At 32.4% G+C, this 16,952-nt stretch overlaps 1 protein-coding gene across 9 annotated transcripts in view; it reads right to left on the minus strand.

Moving 5' to 3' along the window:
- The window catches only part of ZNF280D (zinc finger protein 280D), a 127,602-nt gene that overhangs the window by 46,003 nt on the left and 64,647 nt on the right, over positions 1–16,952 (minus strand). For 8 of the 9 annotated variants that reach the window (XR_011170254.1, XM_069098129.1, XM_069098124.1 and 5 more), the window contains 4 exons: positions 12,135–12,197; positions 8,600–8,718; positions 8,457–8,493; positions 3,278–3,323 (listed from right to left, as the gene is read on the minus strand). Coding sequence is in view for 8 of the 9 variants with exons in the window: in XM_069098129.1 (XP_068954230.1) it covers positions 3,278–3,323; positions 8,457–8,493; positions 8,600–8,718; positions 12,135–12,197 (265 nt within the window). In the remaining variant the exon portion in view is untranslated. Of the gene's footprint in view, positions 1–3,277; positions 3,324–7,636; positions 7,830–8,456; positions 8,494–8,599; positions 8,719–12,134; positions 12,198–16,952 lie in introns of those variants that run through there. The other variant, XM_069098127.1, reaches the window with a different exon arrangement.

Raw genomic sequence — 16,952 nt, forward strand, 5'->3', positions numbered from 1 at the left:
GAAAAGAAGTTAAAAGGGGGTCACAATTATAATTGAAGGTCTCAATATTCTGAGTAAAGCAAGAGCTAAACGAATATAAATTCAGAGTGAGGAGAGCAGGGACTCAGAACTCAGGACTTGAGGGAAGCAGAAAATGTCGGGAACAGGCAGTGACAGCAGAACATCTACTAAAAGTCATTAAAAGCAATGCTGACAATGTTAAAAGATCCAGATGAGGCAGTATACCTTCAAATAGTATAGACAACAGGTTTGTTTTTTTACTTTTTCCAGCAATGCTCTGCATGCTAAGAGGAGGTGGGGAAATAGAAAAAGCCACTTTGAACCCAGGAGTTCCTGGAAAGTATTAGAATGCCCTGCTGAATTAATACATATCAGTTTAACAATTCCATGAATGCTTCCCCAGATGGCTTGCTACACTGAAAAACTAAGTCATAAAATGCAGTACACAAATAAGCGAATCTATTCTAAGAGCTAACTGAAATATAGAAGCCATTCTACAATACAGGTCCTAACCTTTTTGTTAAGGCAAAGTAGCAAAGGAGTAAGCATAAAAAAGTTACGTTAAATTTAAGAGAGAAAAAAATAGAGATTTTCAAATTAATTGAAAAAGGAAAGCACAGGAAAATGTCGTAGCAGCACATTTTTTTAAACTTATCTGGTATGTCACAGATATAAAGAATCAACTTAAACTGTTGATTCATGTAGTACCATGGAAACCACTAACTTTTGAGTACCCAAACAACATTTTGTAGTGATTCAGTGACAAAAATCAATGCCACTATATCAAATACTAATTTAAAAAGGAGAAATGTTAGGGGTGGCTAGGCAGCGCAGTGAATAGAGCGCTGGTCCTGTAGTCAGGAGAACCTGAGTTCAAATCCGACACTTGACATAATTACTAGCCGTGTGACTCTGGGCAAGTCACTTAACCCCAATTGCCCTAAAAAAAGAAAAAAAAAAGAAGAAATGCTTCTTCATTGAATAAGCAACATAAATTTGTCATTTTGGTTTTTTAAACAACGACAGGATTTAAAATTTTGATTTATCTGGTAAAAAACAGTCAACATTCACAAATCTCAAAAGAATGTTGCAGTTTTTTTTCTAGAAAATTATTTTTTGAAAACAATGTAGCCTGGGGTGGCTAGGTGGTGCAGTGAATAGAGCACCGGCCCTGGAGTTAGGAGGACCTGAGTTCAAATCCAGCCTCAGACACTTAACACAAAAACTAGCCATGTGACCTTGGGCAAGTCACTTAACCCCAATTGCCCTCCAAAAAGCAAAAACAAACAAAAAAGAAAACAATGTAGCCCCATGGCCAACTTTATGATACTAAAAAAAAGTTCATTTTTGTCTTGCATGCTTTTTAGGAGTATATGAAGGAGAATGGTGCAAGATGGACAGGCATAGAAAAATTATAATCAGCATCACTGAAGGGAACTAAATCTAAATCAGCGAGATTGCAAATCCATCTGACCATGCCAATGTCTATCTACCCTGGCAAGTATTAGTAACTTAATTGCCCCAAGGTCTTAAGACTATGAAGGACAGTAACTGTTCCTATATATGTGAATGCTGCCGGCTATCAAAAACAAAAAAACAAAACAAAACAACACCTTTAGTAACCAGAAAATTTCATTATTTTAGTGATAATAGATTAGACAAAGAAATTTTTTGATTGGTTGTAGTATCCTTTAAAAAAAAACAAACCACAAACCTTCAGTAAAGGTTCATTTAAGTATCATTACCTTACTGGAGTGTAGCAAAGGCTTCCTTATTTTAACACAATTATAGTCTGTCCTGAGGCTGCAGAGTTATTGTATGGGAATATTTTACCATCTTCTGCCTGCTAATGTTAACTACTCAATGATCCAAGTGATAAACTATTATGTGTTACAGAATAGGAAATGTAACTTCAGAAGAGATTTCACAAGAAAACTGATCCATCATGCAGACATCACACCAAATATCCAAGCTTGTTGTGATATTAAAGATGGTACAGATGGTACATCCTGGGAATTTTGACCATGGAGAAAACTGAAGACTAATATGTACTATTTACAGAAGTTTTATTGTCTTCTGATTTATAAGTCTGAACAAGTCACTATCCCCAACACTGAATTCTTCAAATACTATGGAATACTCCCAATTCATACCTCAACTAATGAGGGAAAAAAAGCACAGGCAAAAGCTGATAATATCTGTGGGTCATCTGTGTTAGTAATGTAGAAATAATAGATGTTTTAGATGCTCCTGGACAAATCAAAAGACACTGATCGTAATAATGAAGATTGTGATGATTATCTGAATTGAAGAACTTCAAAAGAAATCTACTTCAGCCTCCGATTCAATCATTTGCATAAAAGCAGCTCTTACACTGATCTTCTTATACTGATCTACACATTCTACTTTTTATAAGAGGAAAATGACTTAAAGGCAAATTATTTTGAGGTACTATACAAAAAAGGCCAGTTCCATAGAAGAGCAGTAATTAAGGTTCCTTCTACCCCACAGTCCACGCCACCTGCACCTGCAGTTATAATTACAGTTACATGTGCAAATGAGAATTGTTCATAATGGGGACTCTGGTTAAGAAGAAAAGTTTGTGTTATACTCAGTTGCTGGTTAGATGCAAAATAGTTTGCATTTATATAGTGCCTCTTCAAGTCATTTACAAAGCAGTTTGTATATGTCTCTTATTTAAGTTATATAAATATGTAGGTGTTAGAATTATCCCCATTTTACAGATGAGGAAACTGAGGCTAAGTGTTAAGTTAAGAGGTTAAGTGACTTGCCCAGGGTCACACAGCTAAGTACAGTATTTGAACCCAGGTATCCCTCACTCCAAGTCCAGCATACTGTCCACTATGCCATGCTGCCTCTGAAGATTTTATTTTTTAGAAAGATTTATATTAAAACAGTTAAAATGTTAAGGTACTTGGCAAGTTAAGACTGGGCAGAAAATAAATACATTTTTTCAAAAGGGCTTCTTCCTGGTCTTTAGACTTTCAAGTATGTAAAATTTACCACCACTATTTACTCAGCTGACTAAATAGCAGCAATGTGAAATACATGAAGACTGTAAAAATTATACATTGCTAAACCTTACTGACATGTAAATTTGCTTTCATGTTTGAAAGTAAAACTAAGTTCTATTAATAGGAAAAAGTTAACATTTTTATGGTAAATGTTACTAACTGCTAAACGAAAACATTTTTACATTCAAAATACTAAGCATATTTTACTTTAATAACCTCTAAGGTGAAAAATAAAATATTACCTCAGGTGTAGCTTCTTTTTCCATAGTGATTATTTCATTCTTTAACCTAATGGAAGTAAAATAGGTATTCAAGGTTTTATTTGTCTTTTAAGCAATAAGATATCTAATTCCTATTTTTTCATGCTCAAAAGATTATACTGTAAATATATAGATTCATGCACAATTTTATATATATTTTTTTCAATAAATATTTTAAAGTAGAAATAGAATACAGTGACTCAATTATATGCAGATTTATATATAAAACATGCTCCCTTAATTTTCTCCAAATGATAAGATGCTTTACACAGGAATTTATAGTTATTTAGAAATTGCGTTAAGTATTAAATAAACATGTTAGATAATAAATGTTATTTCTCAACAGTCAAATGTTATCCCAAATGATAAATCAAACTGTTTGCTGAAGGAGCTATTAACATTTAAATTTTTGTAGCTAGACTCTTAAAATAATTACTTTCATTTATGTTTCAAAGAATTTTTTTTTAAAAAGGGATAAATATTTGAATAAGCTAAAAGCTTAAAATATAATTACCAGTAAAAATTTAAGATGCAATCTCTTTTTTAAACTATTCAACGTAATGCTAGGCCAGATTATAAATAGGCTATTCTGAATGCTGTAAAAATCACAGCAGATCTAAGTCTGATTCTATTAACATTATGGATTTCCTGTGATAAGAAAATGCTTACGTAGAGATGGCAGAAAGTCTGTTTCCTATGAAATCATTTAAATTATCAGTGTCAACACAGAATCTAACTTTTCAAAGGTCCATTTCAGAAATCTCAGATGATAGTGTGTAAAGTTTAATTTCAATTCAAGTTGGGAACTATATTTAGCATATCTGATTTGAAATGCAATTAATCAAGAATTAAGTGATTCATAACCTCATGAAACTTAATGGCTATGCCTATATGGAAAAATATTTTTAAAATAAGTCATAATTATATTAACCTCAATTTTAGAGGGAAAACCACTAATGGTTGAAATACTGTCCATCTGAAGTTGAAATACTATCCATCCTAACTGCTATATGATAACTGATTAATTAATGAAAAGTGAGGCTGACAAAGAAAGACTTCTTCAATAATTATTCTGTGTTTTCTATGGATATGATTCAAAAATTATGTTTCCTTATGGTTATTTTTACTGGATATTAATAATAATTTTGTTAATGCTATAAAAACCATTTGCATTTATTTTACCTTGAATTTATGTTACAAGTAGAATAAATATACTGACGAAAATATGCAAACAATTTTTCTTTTGAAGTATTGGTATATATTGTATTATGACAACTTACAATTAATTGTGAGAAAATATTAACTAGAATAAAACAAATCCCAACAGTGAATAGAACAAATGACTCTTAACCCATTCTGTAAAGTCAGGAATTTGTAACCCTTATAATTGTTTTACCAGTAAAACACAAAGAAACATCTCAAGCAGAAACCTACAGCCTTAAAATTTTAAATGGAAGATTATAACCAAACAGGGTTTTAAATATTTTGTATTACTTAAGATAATAATTGGTATGGTTAAGGGAATATATTTTTAAACAATCTTAGGAACCAAATATTATGTTATCTTTGATTATATAGTAAAAGCTTAGTAAGTACTTTTCATTATATAGCTAATATAGTCAATGTACAATGTGGAAATGTAGCTCCTTTCACAGTAACAATTTACTTTAAACTTTAAAAAATAAATCCCGGGGCGGCCAGGTGGCACAGTGAATAAGAGTGCTGGCCCTGGAGTCAGGAGACCTGAGATTGGTTCCGGCCTCAGATACTTAACACCCACACAAAATAACTGGCCATGTAACCTTGAGCAAGTTACTTAACCCCGACTGCTTTAAAAAAAAAAAATCCCTATTTTTTTTTTACTGGAATTATCCAAAAATGAACTTCTAAGTACAACTTTTCTGTGCCAAGCATTATCTACTTTAAGCTAATATAACTAGCATTTAAACAGTGCACAGTTTACAAATATTATCTTATTTTCCCAACAGCTCTGGGAAGTAGGTGCTATTATCCCCATCTTATAGATAAACAAACTAAGATAGACTAAGTTTAAGTGACTTGCCCAGGGTCATACAACTATTAAGTGTTTAAGGCTAAATGTGAACTCTAGGTCCAAATGCTCTATCCAGTGAACCACTTTGTCCATAGCTTTGAGTCTAATAAAAATTATAAAAGGCCAAACCTAACCCATAACAAAGAGATTTAATTCAACTCAACATTGCAGCTTACATATCTAGGGAAGTAATTAGGTACCCAATTATATCATCTTTTTTTAAAAAAATCAATAATGTGTATACTAACCATTTGGAATATTATGAAACATGTACCACAAAGTTGTATTTTTTAAAAGTTGTACAAAGAATTAAAAACTTAACTTTATTCTTCTTAAATACTTTATGAAATTATAGAGTTACCAAGTGTTTTTATTACTCATTTAGCGATAAGGCATAAAAGAGCTAGATGATATATAAAGAACACTGAACCGATAAAATAAGATCTGGTTTCAAGCATGGCTAAGATTTACTGCTTGTGTAACCTCAGTTTTCTCACCTATAAAATGGTGAGAATACTGGTACTATCTACCTTGAAGGGTTGTGAGAATCAAATGAGAAAACAAACACTTAACACTTTATAAAGTGTTATGATTTTTATTAGTCAAGAAATGGAAATATTAAATAAAAAATTTGTACTAGCAATTTTATAAGTTGCATGACAGAGGCCTCCAGGGCCATTTCTGGTTCCTCTTTCAAAGTTAATAAAGCACTTAATAATGATGATGATGATGATTCAGATTTAGAAGGAGCATAGTAAAGAGTTTTAATTGGGATATATAGATAAATGACAGAATATATAGTTAATATTATTCATCATAAATCACACTTCAATTACATCTATAAAATAATTTTAGAGTAGTGTGGCAGAGTAAGGAGATCTGGTTTTAAGATCTCTGATACATACTTACTATCAAAGACTGCACAGTTTTGTGGGGGGTTTTTTGATTTTTAAAAATTGCTTATATAGCAAACACAATTTTTAACACTTAAACATATTATTCCTCAGAAAAATTAAATTAGTAAATATCTATGTTTAAAGGGCTGCTAGGTGGAGCAGTGAGTAAAGCGCTGGCCCAGAGTCAAGATGACCCAAGTTCAGTTCTAGCCTCAGACACTTAACACCCCCACACAAAAAAAACTAGCCGTGTAACCTTGGGCAAGTTACTTAACCCCAATTGCCCTCCAAAAAGGAAAAAAAAAATCTATGTATTATATCTGGGTTTAGTATTAGTAAAAATAAACACACCTAACTCCCCATTTTATACTCCCAACAAAACCCAAAGTATACAATAACTGGGGATAATGGATGTATATAATATCAGAGGTCCATTAAACATATAATCTTACATAACTTTTGAATTTGACAGCCTTTCCTAAAGAATTTAAAGTTACTAGATAAGTAGACATTACACCTGGGATTCAGGAAGTTTTTTTTTTTTTTTAGGGGAAAACATTTTCTTTAGAAAGCAAATTTTATGTATAGAAATTTAATTTTAAAATTTTATTCTAAGTAGCTTCTAAATTTAATTTAAAAATTTTATTCCAAGTAGTTTTAAATTGTGGTTTTATTTGTTAAAATATTTTAAAAGTTAATTATTTTTTAAAAACCCAAGATCTTCTTTTTGACCACTGTTAAATAATGCTAATCATTACTAATTTATCTAGGTGATCCGAGATGCATAGAGGATTTCAAAATGATTCATGGCCTCACATAACAGTTTGAACAATATTCAAATTTAAGAGTTGTGAAACAAGCAGCTGTATGAAACTCAGTGACAATTTTAAATATGAAGCAAAAAGCTATGAGAGAAAAACAAAGAAATATGAACACAAACAAACATGGAGGAAAACAACATAAATTTCACCTGTTCAATGAATGGAAGGTTTAAAAATTAGTACTGCTAAAAAAAATTGTAGGGTGACAATGAATAGCAAATTATAAATGAGCGCAAAAATAGTGCTGGTCCGGAATGTAATTGCTGTGACATGATGGTCATGGGCAAGAAAACTGCAGCTTGTCTACACCTTGAACTTGAACTCAGTTTTGGAAGTCTGAGCTTTCCATTTGGAAAATGAATGAAAGAATGTAATCTAAAGAACTGCAGCCAAAATGAACAAGCTTCAAACTTCAAACTACATCAGGACTAAGATGTTGAAGCAATGGGCTGATGGGCTTACTGGCTAGAACTGGACCAAAGATTAAAAAGAAGAGCCACAGCCCCCAGTGGGAACTATGCTCAATTGGTGTGCCTTGTGGCCTTCTAGACCACATCAGCATCAGACTTACGGGAGGCCAGCCATGTAGCAAGGCACTCTCCCCAAGATCTGATTGCTTGAGGCGACAACCTGGAGCAGGCTCCACAGTCAGACTATTCACGATCCTTGGTAAGGGAGAACAGGCACCAGTTGTGTCCATCGGAGGGGGACACTGTCCAGATATACCCTGGACATTTTTTGAAATCTCTGGGCTGCTTCTGCATCTGAAAAATAAGAAAAATAGCAAAATAACAGACAAAGAATGGAAAGAAAGGAGAGTTAACTGACCTCAAACTCAGACTTACAAATAAGAAATCAATTAAGAAACAAGACAGGACAGATCAAAAAGACAAACACCTATATTATTTAATGTACAACATACTGATGTCAACGTATTAGATACTGTAAAAGAAAAGACATAAATTAAGTAAAGTTTGAAAGTACTGTAATAGCAAAAGTTATTTCAGAATAAAGCCAACAAGAGGAAAAATAGAGGTTAAAAACCTGACAGAAAGAGCAGGTAAAATAAAGTATCTAATACCATTTGTGGGCTGGAAAGAACTGAATAATGTTGGCCACTGGTCAAGGAATGCTAATGCATGAAAACACCTAGCACTGTGAATTTAGGAAATTCCATCTTGTCTTATACCAGGTCATGAGCCCTGGAACAGAGCAGGAACCATTTTCAACAAGTACCTTATACAAACAAAAAAAACAAGCATGCACACACACAAACACATACACACCTACACTCTTCAATATTTTTTTGGTTCTGTCAATGGCATTTAAAAAATTGAGCAGTGCTAATAGCCACCAATATATGAAGTACTCTGAAAAAAAAAATCACTTACTCTGGAAGTTGTTCAGAACTTGAGACAGAAACAGGCACTGAAATAAGAAAAGGTTTACCTTTAAAAGCAAGAAATGACAACTGGGCCAATGTTGTAGTTAACTAAAATGTTTTATTAAAGTAATAGAATACATAAATACTTACTATTTTCTTTAATAACTTGGCATGTGTGAGTGTCACTTTCACTTAAATGTGTGGCCATATTATCTACACCGGAAACATCAGTTAGGAAATCACAGTTAAGGCACACTACAGTAATGCCCCTAGAAGAGAAAACAAGGAATACTGAAGTGTTTCACCTTTTAAGTTTACATAAAATTTCACTGATTATTTTCTTTCTAACAATAATGCTCACAATCATAATGTCTATTTTTAACATTTTTCTAGAAAATTCTACTACAACAAATAAATTAAGAAAAAAGAAATTGTGTAAAGCAAACAAATTTAAATGAATGCTTTCACTCATTAAGATCTAATTTTTACTATGTGAAATATTTCCATATATACTTCTTTAAAAGTTAGGCTTGTGGAGACTGAGATTCTTGTAGCCTAATCCACTAATGCCTAGATTCTATAACTTTGGGGAAAAGTCAGTTTTTCTATGCCATTACCCATTCACAAAACAAGAATATAATATTTGCCAAATATATTTGTGAGTGTTATTGTGGGGATAAAATTAGAGAGAATTCTAGGGATAAAATCAGATGGAATACTTAGCAAGTGAAAAGACATATACTCTTTATAATCATTTCTTTGTCACTGATTAATCACCACAGAGTCTCAACAGATACACACTTGAGGTTCAACCCACTGATACCTTTACTACTCTTAAATAAACAACGTTACAGGTTGTATTTTTAGGAAAGTTCTTTGAAAATATTAATACAAACACTGATTATTATTATTAAGCATGGATATATAAAAACACAAATGGAATCTGTCACTTTATCCATCAATCCAGCCTCTCCCCCTAACTTCACAATATCTACTAACTTTACCATGATAGTAGCCAAGCTCCCAACAGTAATTTAACAACTTTATGTTTTGTATTTCCCTTACATCTACCCTACCCCCTTCAATTCCTAGGGTCATTAAATCATACTGATTTTCCCCCACAAAGTGCATCTTGAATCAGTGGTCATATATATGGCCTACAACAGTGGTAATTTAACAAGTCTTCCTACTTAGAGGTTCTATCCCTCCCTCCAATCCATTCTGAACTTCACTGTCTGCTTAATTTTTCTATAATACATCAAAAGCTCCTCCTCCCACCATCTAAATTCAATTTCCTATCATTCAAAATTTCACAATATAGCACAACTTTTATCTTCCTCTAGTCCCCCATAAGCATTGTACCAGGGGGTGGGGAACCTGTGGCCTCAAGGTCTTAAGAATGGCCCTTTGACTGAATCCAAATTTCACAAAAAAATCTCCTTAATAAAAGGATTTGTGGGCGGCCAGGTAACACAGCGAGTAAGAGCACCTGCCCCAGAGTCGGGATGACCTGGGATCAAATCCAGGCTCAGACACTTAGCATCACACCCAGAAATAACTGGCCATGTAACCTTGAGCAAGTTACTTAACCCCAATTGCTTTAAAAAATAAAAAAATAAAAGGATTTGTTCTGTAAAACTTGGACTCAGTCAAAAGGCAGCACCCAAGGACCTAGAAGGTCACATGTAGCCTCAAAGCCGAAGGTTCCCCACCCCTGTATGTAGCCAGGCAAGATTACTTGCCATTACAAGCTACGCTTTCCAACCTTCACCTCTTTCTTTGTGTCACTACTTCCACTTAGAATTTCTGTCTCACCTCTGCCCACTTAACATCCTACCAATCTACATCAAATTCTACTTTTTTTCTTGCCACTAGTCAGATACGATATCTGCCTGTCTCACCCTCCCCACCTTTTGCTTGAATTACTCTTAGGATATTTAATTAAATGTGATACATAAATATATTTTCCCCTAATTAAAATATCTCCATAAGCTCCTTTTCATCAAGGAGAGTATCATGTACATCTTGACATTTGTGACAAAATCTGAAACAACGCACAGCTGGCAAATCAATACACATGTGATAAAGGGAAGTCCTATCTTCATTCTTATCTCAGGATTTACAATGACTTCAAATAAATTCCTTTGCATAGTAAAAATATGTACAATGAAAGATAAGTACTAGGGGCGGCCAGGTGGCTCAGCGAGTAAGAGCACCAGCTCCAGTGTTGAGAAGACCTGGAGATCGAATCCCGGGCTCAGACACTTAGCTCCCACCCAGAAACACCTGGCCGTGTAACCTTGAGCAAGTTACTTAACCCCCATTGCTTAGGGGCGGCCAGGTGGCTTAGCGAGTAAGAGCACTGGCTCCAGTGTCGGGATGACCTGGATCAAATCCGGGCTCAGATACTCAGCACCACACCCAGAAATAATAACTGGCCGTGTAACCTTGAGCAAGTTACTTAACCCTGATTGCTTAAAAAAAAAAAAAAAAGATAAGTACTGGTTACAAGAGGGAAAAGGAGGGACAATTTTTCAATTTTAATATTTACCTTACTGAATAATGTTAATTTAACATAAAGCCAGAAACAACTAACTAGTGTTAAGTAAATATACATTAAAATTCATATATAGAAATTGGCCTATTTTTAATTAGGAAAATTGGCATATCATACCCATATGAACTGACATATTATACCCATATGAATACAGATACATTTTTTTAATGTATTGAACAATGCCATCAATAATTAGCTTCAAGATTCACTGCTTTTTGGAATAACGTAATTTTAAAAATTTATTATTATTTCAAAGTCCACTGTTAATAAATTTAGTACCTAAAAAACTAACAATCATTTAAAACTTTTTTCTAATTTATTCATTCTTGGTTTTATAACATTGTATTTCTTAAGCACAGAATGAAAATTATCTCTGCATTTGGACTTTATCCTAGCTGCATGGACTCTATCATCTGATATGTGCTATTCTGCTGAAAATAAGTTTCTCTATTTGATATGTATGTAAATATGTAAATTTTAAAATTTAGGGTTTTGGATGGGAAGTGCCTTATCAAAGCTATCCTTTTTCACCACTGAAAGCTTCTGAACTGTGTGTACTAGTTAACTTTGTACCCATCCTCAGGATTATCTTAGAATCAATGTTTGAAATAGCAAAGTATCTAAGCAACTAGGTAGATAACAGAAGAATAAGAAAAGGAAGATTAAGAGGAAAGGTTAACTCAACAGCCTACAATTAACAGCTCTAGTCATATTTTCTTGTTTTTTTAGGGATGTGGGCATTAGAGGAAGTAATCTTAATCACTGACATTTGAAATGTTCATGCAGAGGTCATTTCTGCATTAATATATATATATATATTTTGTCTGCTATTTAAGAAAGTCTGATTTTGAAATAAAAGGTACAATTCTGACAATGTTTATACTAAATGGCTTATTTAGAAAACATCTCAGAAACTGAAGTGCAAGTCAATTAACAAAACTATCCTGAAGGACTTTTTGACACAACCAAAATTATTAAAATGTTTTTTGTTCAGTAAGAACAAAATATAAGGGCATGATAGGTCTTGAACCTTTAGCATAAGACTGTATTAAATGGAAAATGACAAAATGCTAGTGTTAACATTTAAATTGCTCAAATGTTATCATTTGTATAAAATTAAATCTGTACCTCAAGTCTTCTGAATGCTTCTTAAAAATGCAAAACCTTTTACTTGCACGGGCGCTATGAAAGCTAAGGGGAAAAAAGGATTTAAAAATGATTATAAATTGAGTTATACAATGAACATTTATTTACCAAGATTTCTGAAAGCTAAGTAAATTACAAGATTTCTAGTTTTGATGAAAAGTTGATACAATAAAAACAACTATTATTGTTGTCTCAATGATTCATTACTGCCCAAATTCTAAAGTAGGAGATGTTACCTTGGGAATATTACAGTATATTTGTAGATCATCTGGTACCTCAACATTATAAAAACAATTCATGAAACACTTGTCCTACATTGTATAAGGAAAGCATACTGCTGTGTGCTTAACTCTAAAACTTGCCCAGCAGCAAGAAAAAGAAAGATAAATTCCATTTAAAAACAACCATAGAAGGTATCAATACCTGGGAGTCTATCTATTAAGATACATATGGGAACTATATTAATATCACTTCTAACAATATGAATAAAACTACAAAGTATTCTTTATGGAAATAAAGACAGGCCTAAATAATCAGAGAAATATTAATTTGCTCATGGGTAGGCTGAGCCAATATAATAAAAACAACAATGCTACCTAAAATAATTTACATATTCAATGCCATACCAAAACTACCAAAGGATTATTTGCTAGAAATAGAAAAAAATAACAATCATTTGAAAGAACTAGAGGTAAAGAATCTCAAGGGAAATAATGAAATAGGTAGAAAGGAAGAGGGCCTAGAAGTACCACATCTCAAACTACACCACAAAGAGTAAAGCATCAAAACCAAAACAATATAGAGGATGATCAGTGGAATGGAATAGGTACATAAAATATGGAAGAAAACAAATACAACAACCCAAGAACAACAGCTACTGAGAAGTCAGGTAAAAAATTAAGTCGGGGTCAAAATCTTCCACTTTATACCTCCAAATGGATACATGACTCAAATCCAAAGGTAGAAATTAGAGGCACGAAGAAGAAATTACCTTTCAGATCTACAGATAGGGGAAGACTTCATGATCAAGTGGGGATGGTTTTATCAAAGAAAATCAAATTACATAACTCTGATTACATAAATTTTTGTGCGTGTGCAAACAAAACCAGTGCATCTAAAATTAGAAGGGGAAAAAAAAATCTTTGCAAAGTTTCTTGGATAATGGTTTTATTTCCAAGGAATATGAGGAACAGATGCAAATTTATAACAAGAGTCACTGACCAACTGATAAACAGTTAGTGGATAAAATCATATAATATTCAAGGGAAGAAATCCAAAGTACCCAAAAAGTATTATGTAAAAATGCTCCAAAGCACTTATAATTAGAGGAATGCAAGTCATGGTTCTATTTCATTCCTATCACATTGAAAAAAATGGACAAAATAAGAAAATGACAAATGTTGGAACAGTTGACAAGAAAACATATACATTATGTGCTGTGAACTAGTCTAGCCATGCGGGAAAACAATTTGAAACCAAGCCCCAAATGTTATTAGGCTGTTCATATCCTTTGACCCCAAAATACTACTGGTAGGCCTCTAACACAAAAAGGCAAGAACTCAAAAAAAAATTTTTTTAAAAAGATGTTTTGTAGTGGCAAAGAACTAAAAAATAAGAGGTGTCCATAAATTGGGGAACAATTGAACAAATTACATATGGTATAGGAATGTAATGGAATACTATTCTATCATAAGAAATGGCAATTTGAAGTAAACATGGGAAAAATTGTATGAACTAATACTGACGGAAGTTAGCAAAACCAGGAGAACAATATATATGTATGTATATATATATATATATATATATATAATAAAAACATAAAGAAAAACTTTGAAAAGACTTAATTCTGATCAACCCAATGACTAACCATGATTTCAGAGGGCTGATGATGAAGCATGCTACCCATCTCCTGACAGAAAAGTGATAGACTCAAAGTGCAGAAAGAGATATTTATTTTTGGACCCAGTCAATACAATTCTTTAATTGGGAAGAGTAGGGATAAGAAGGCAAGAGAAAAACATTATTCATTTAAAAAATAAAATAAAAATCAAATCTAACACATGCAATTTTAGGTATATGAGTTAATAGATGAAATAAGATGAGCATTTTTTTTCTTTTTTACAGATGAAAAGTATTGAGCTCATTGGTAATTTGCTTAAGATCAAAAGCAAAGAACTGAGATTCCCCTTTTAAGGCAACAACTGAATGATTACAAATTGAAGTGCAAATTTTAATATAGAGATGCTCAAAATAATTTCCTAATACTACCTCTCTGATACATATATTTATATGTATATGTTTTGGTATAAACTTTTGGCTCCACACAAATAGAAACAGGGGATTTGTAGTCACAGAGTTTTTCTTGGAGGCAATGAGAAGTTATAATTTAGTATATGTCAGAGCAAAGACTTGAACCAAGTCTCTGTGACACCTAGGCCAGTCATACTGCTTCTAGTTAAAATTTTTCTTTCTTAGAAAATATAGATGCAGAACATTTACAAAAAAAGTCAATGGCTTAATTTCTTAATATTTTAAGGACATTTTTAGTAATTTTAAGTTTTTGTACTGGTATACTTATCTATCTGCTTTCAGGTTTATTTGCTCTCAAATTCAATATTCAACAACTTTGTATCTAGCACATTCTCAAAAGTACATTAAAATGGTTAAAACCACAAAGCAATTTTAAAATCAAAACAGTTGTTCCATTCGTGAAATAACAAGCGATTTACAAACATTCACTAGCAAAGCAAAATTAATCTAACACAAGAAAAAGAATAAAACAATCAGAATTATCAGTGAATAATAGCATCCTTAAAGTGCATCAGGACACAATAAATAGGAAAGAACAACTACAAAAAAAATGAAAAGTGAATGAAGCAAAATTAAAAAGAATGAGCGTAGACCCAAAAAGTAAATATGGGAAGGTACTCCCACCCCACTTCTTTGCAGAGGTGTGAAAGTCCACCAGTTTGAAATATTGAATATGTATTTTCCAAACTTTTTTGATGTAGAGCTCAATTTAGCCAACTTTTTTCTTTTCCTCTTTTTCTTTAAAATAACAATTTTTTATGTGAGGTATTAGGAGTAAAACGGGGAGGGAGATATTAACAGAAAATTCTTTAGAGGACCTCAATGACACTTAAATTAGTATTACCCTTCCAGTTATCCAGTGCTATTACCAATGCCAGAAAGTAATATATTTCTTTCAGATTTACTTAGCATTTTTTATCTTGAGAATGTTTTATCAACTAACACAGGTGGAAATATTTACAAAAACATTTGTTATGTTATTTTGTTATGGTATCAAAAGGCTGTTTTCTATTAGTTTCTGATTTGAATATAGAAATGCAGGTGAGAATAGAAGCATCTACTTCAATAAAATGCTGGTTCTGCCATTTAAGTCACTTAGATAATATATATAATTTAATAAAAGCAATGTGTTAGTAAGTTTTTTTTCCTAAAGGAAATTAAGAGCGTGAGAATTTTTAGATGAAAATTTAGTTTAACATTAAAACTAAAACTGTTGTTAATATAAACATCCTCCTCTTTAAAACCAAAAAGGTAAAGAACACTTTTTATAAGGCAGTCAAATTGACTCTCACTCTTTAGCCACTGGCAAGAGTACTTTTCCTACACTTAAAACCAGTGCATACAAACTCTAATTATGGAGAAACAGGGTTTGTCTAGTATTCAGTGACAATTCCAGGATTTCTCTAGATTCCAGTTCACTTACATTCACTTACATCACCAGATATAAAGGCAAAGATATGTTACAGTATTGTTTGAATGCACAATGCAAATAAAGATTTAAAAAACTAAAAAGAACAAAACCCACATAAAATTAAAAAGTACCATTTACAAGGTATATATGCATTGTTACATCCCACCAAAGTGCATTTCACACAATACTTGTTTTGTTAAAAACAGTATTTAAATTGCTCATAATCCCTCAATATTTAAAGTGACTTTTATACTTGTTTTGTAAAATTTTCACAGAAGCAATAATGTGTTCCTAAGGTAGCTGTAGTTATTTCTGTGATTTACCTTTTTAAAAAAAAATTTACCTAATTAAGTTTTTAGTAGATTTAGGAAACTCTCAATCTCTTACTTCTTATTTATAAAGTGTTTAAACTATTAATTTAGTAGTTTTACTTATGTGGATATTTGGAAACAGGAAAAGGGCACAATTTGTGACAAAGAGCAAGCAATTAACTTAATCTCTCCATGGTTAAGGCCAATGGGCAATACAGGAAATTTTCTGAATTAGAAGCAAAAGGATCATAATTTTATTCATGATAAGGGCAAAATCTTCTGAAGATTTAGGGAAAGAAAAAAAGTCTCATTTTCTTAAAAGTAACCTTGACTTAGTTAATAATTTTACTTATTAAAAAAATTAAAATGGAAGTTTTTTGGGGTGTAATTCTAATGACCAAGTTTATTTCTACAGAAGATAAAAGAAATGGAGATGGGAAAAATGTAAGGTAGATATCAAAGGCACCTATATAAACCTTAAAGGGAAGGATTTCCTCATTCTATCCAACATTCCACTAGTCTCTTTCCTATTACTATTGGGTTCTGTCATTTAATAAGCAGCTTAATAACCATTTATGTTATAAAAAACAATGGCAATTTAAGCCAATCAGTCAACATATGCTTTCTCTGTGGCAAGAACTAGGTTTAATGCTAAAGAAACAAAGATACAACTTCTGCCTTCAAGGAGTTCACATTCAAATGGGGAGATAGTTGAACTGTGTCTTGAAGAAAGCCAAGAAAACCAAGTGAGTGTGGGGGAGAAAGCAT

This window comes from Petaurus breviceps, unplaced genomic scaffold (genome assembly GCF_028583685.1).
Source record: "Petaurus breviceps papuanus isolate PSGF00001 unplaced genomic scaffold, PetGlider_PUasm1.0 37, whole genome shotgun sequence".
NCBI lineage: Eukaryota > Metazoa > Chordata > Mammalia > Diprotodontia > Petauridae > Petaurus > Petaurus breviceps.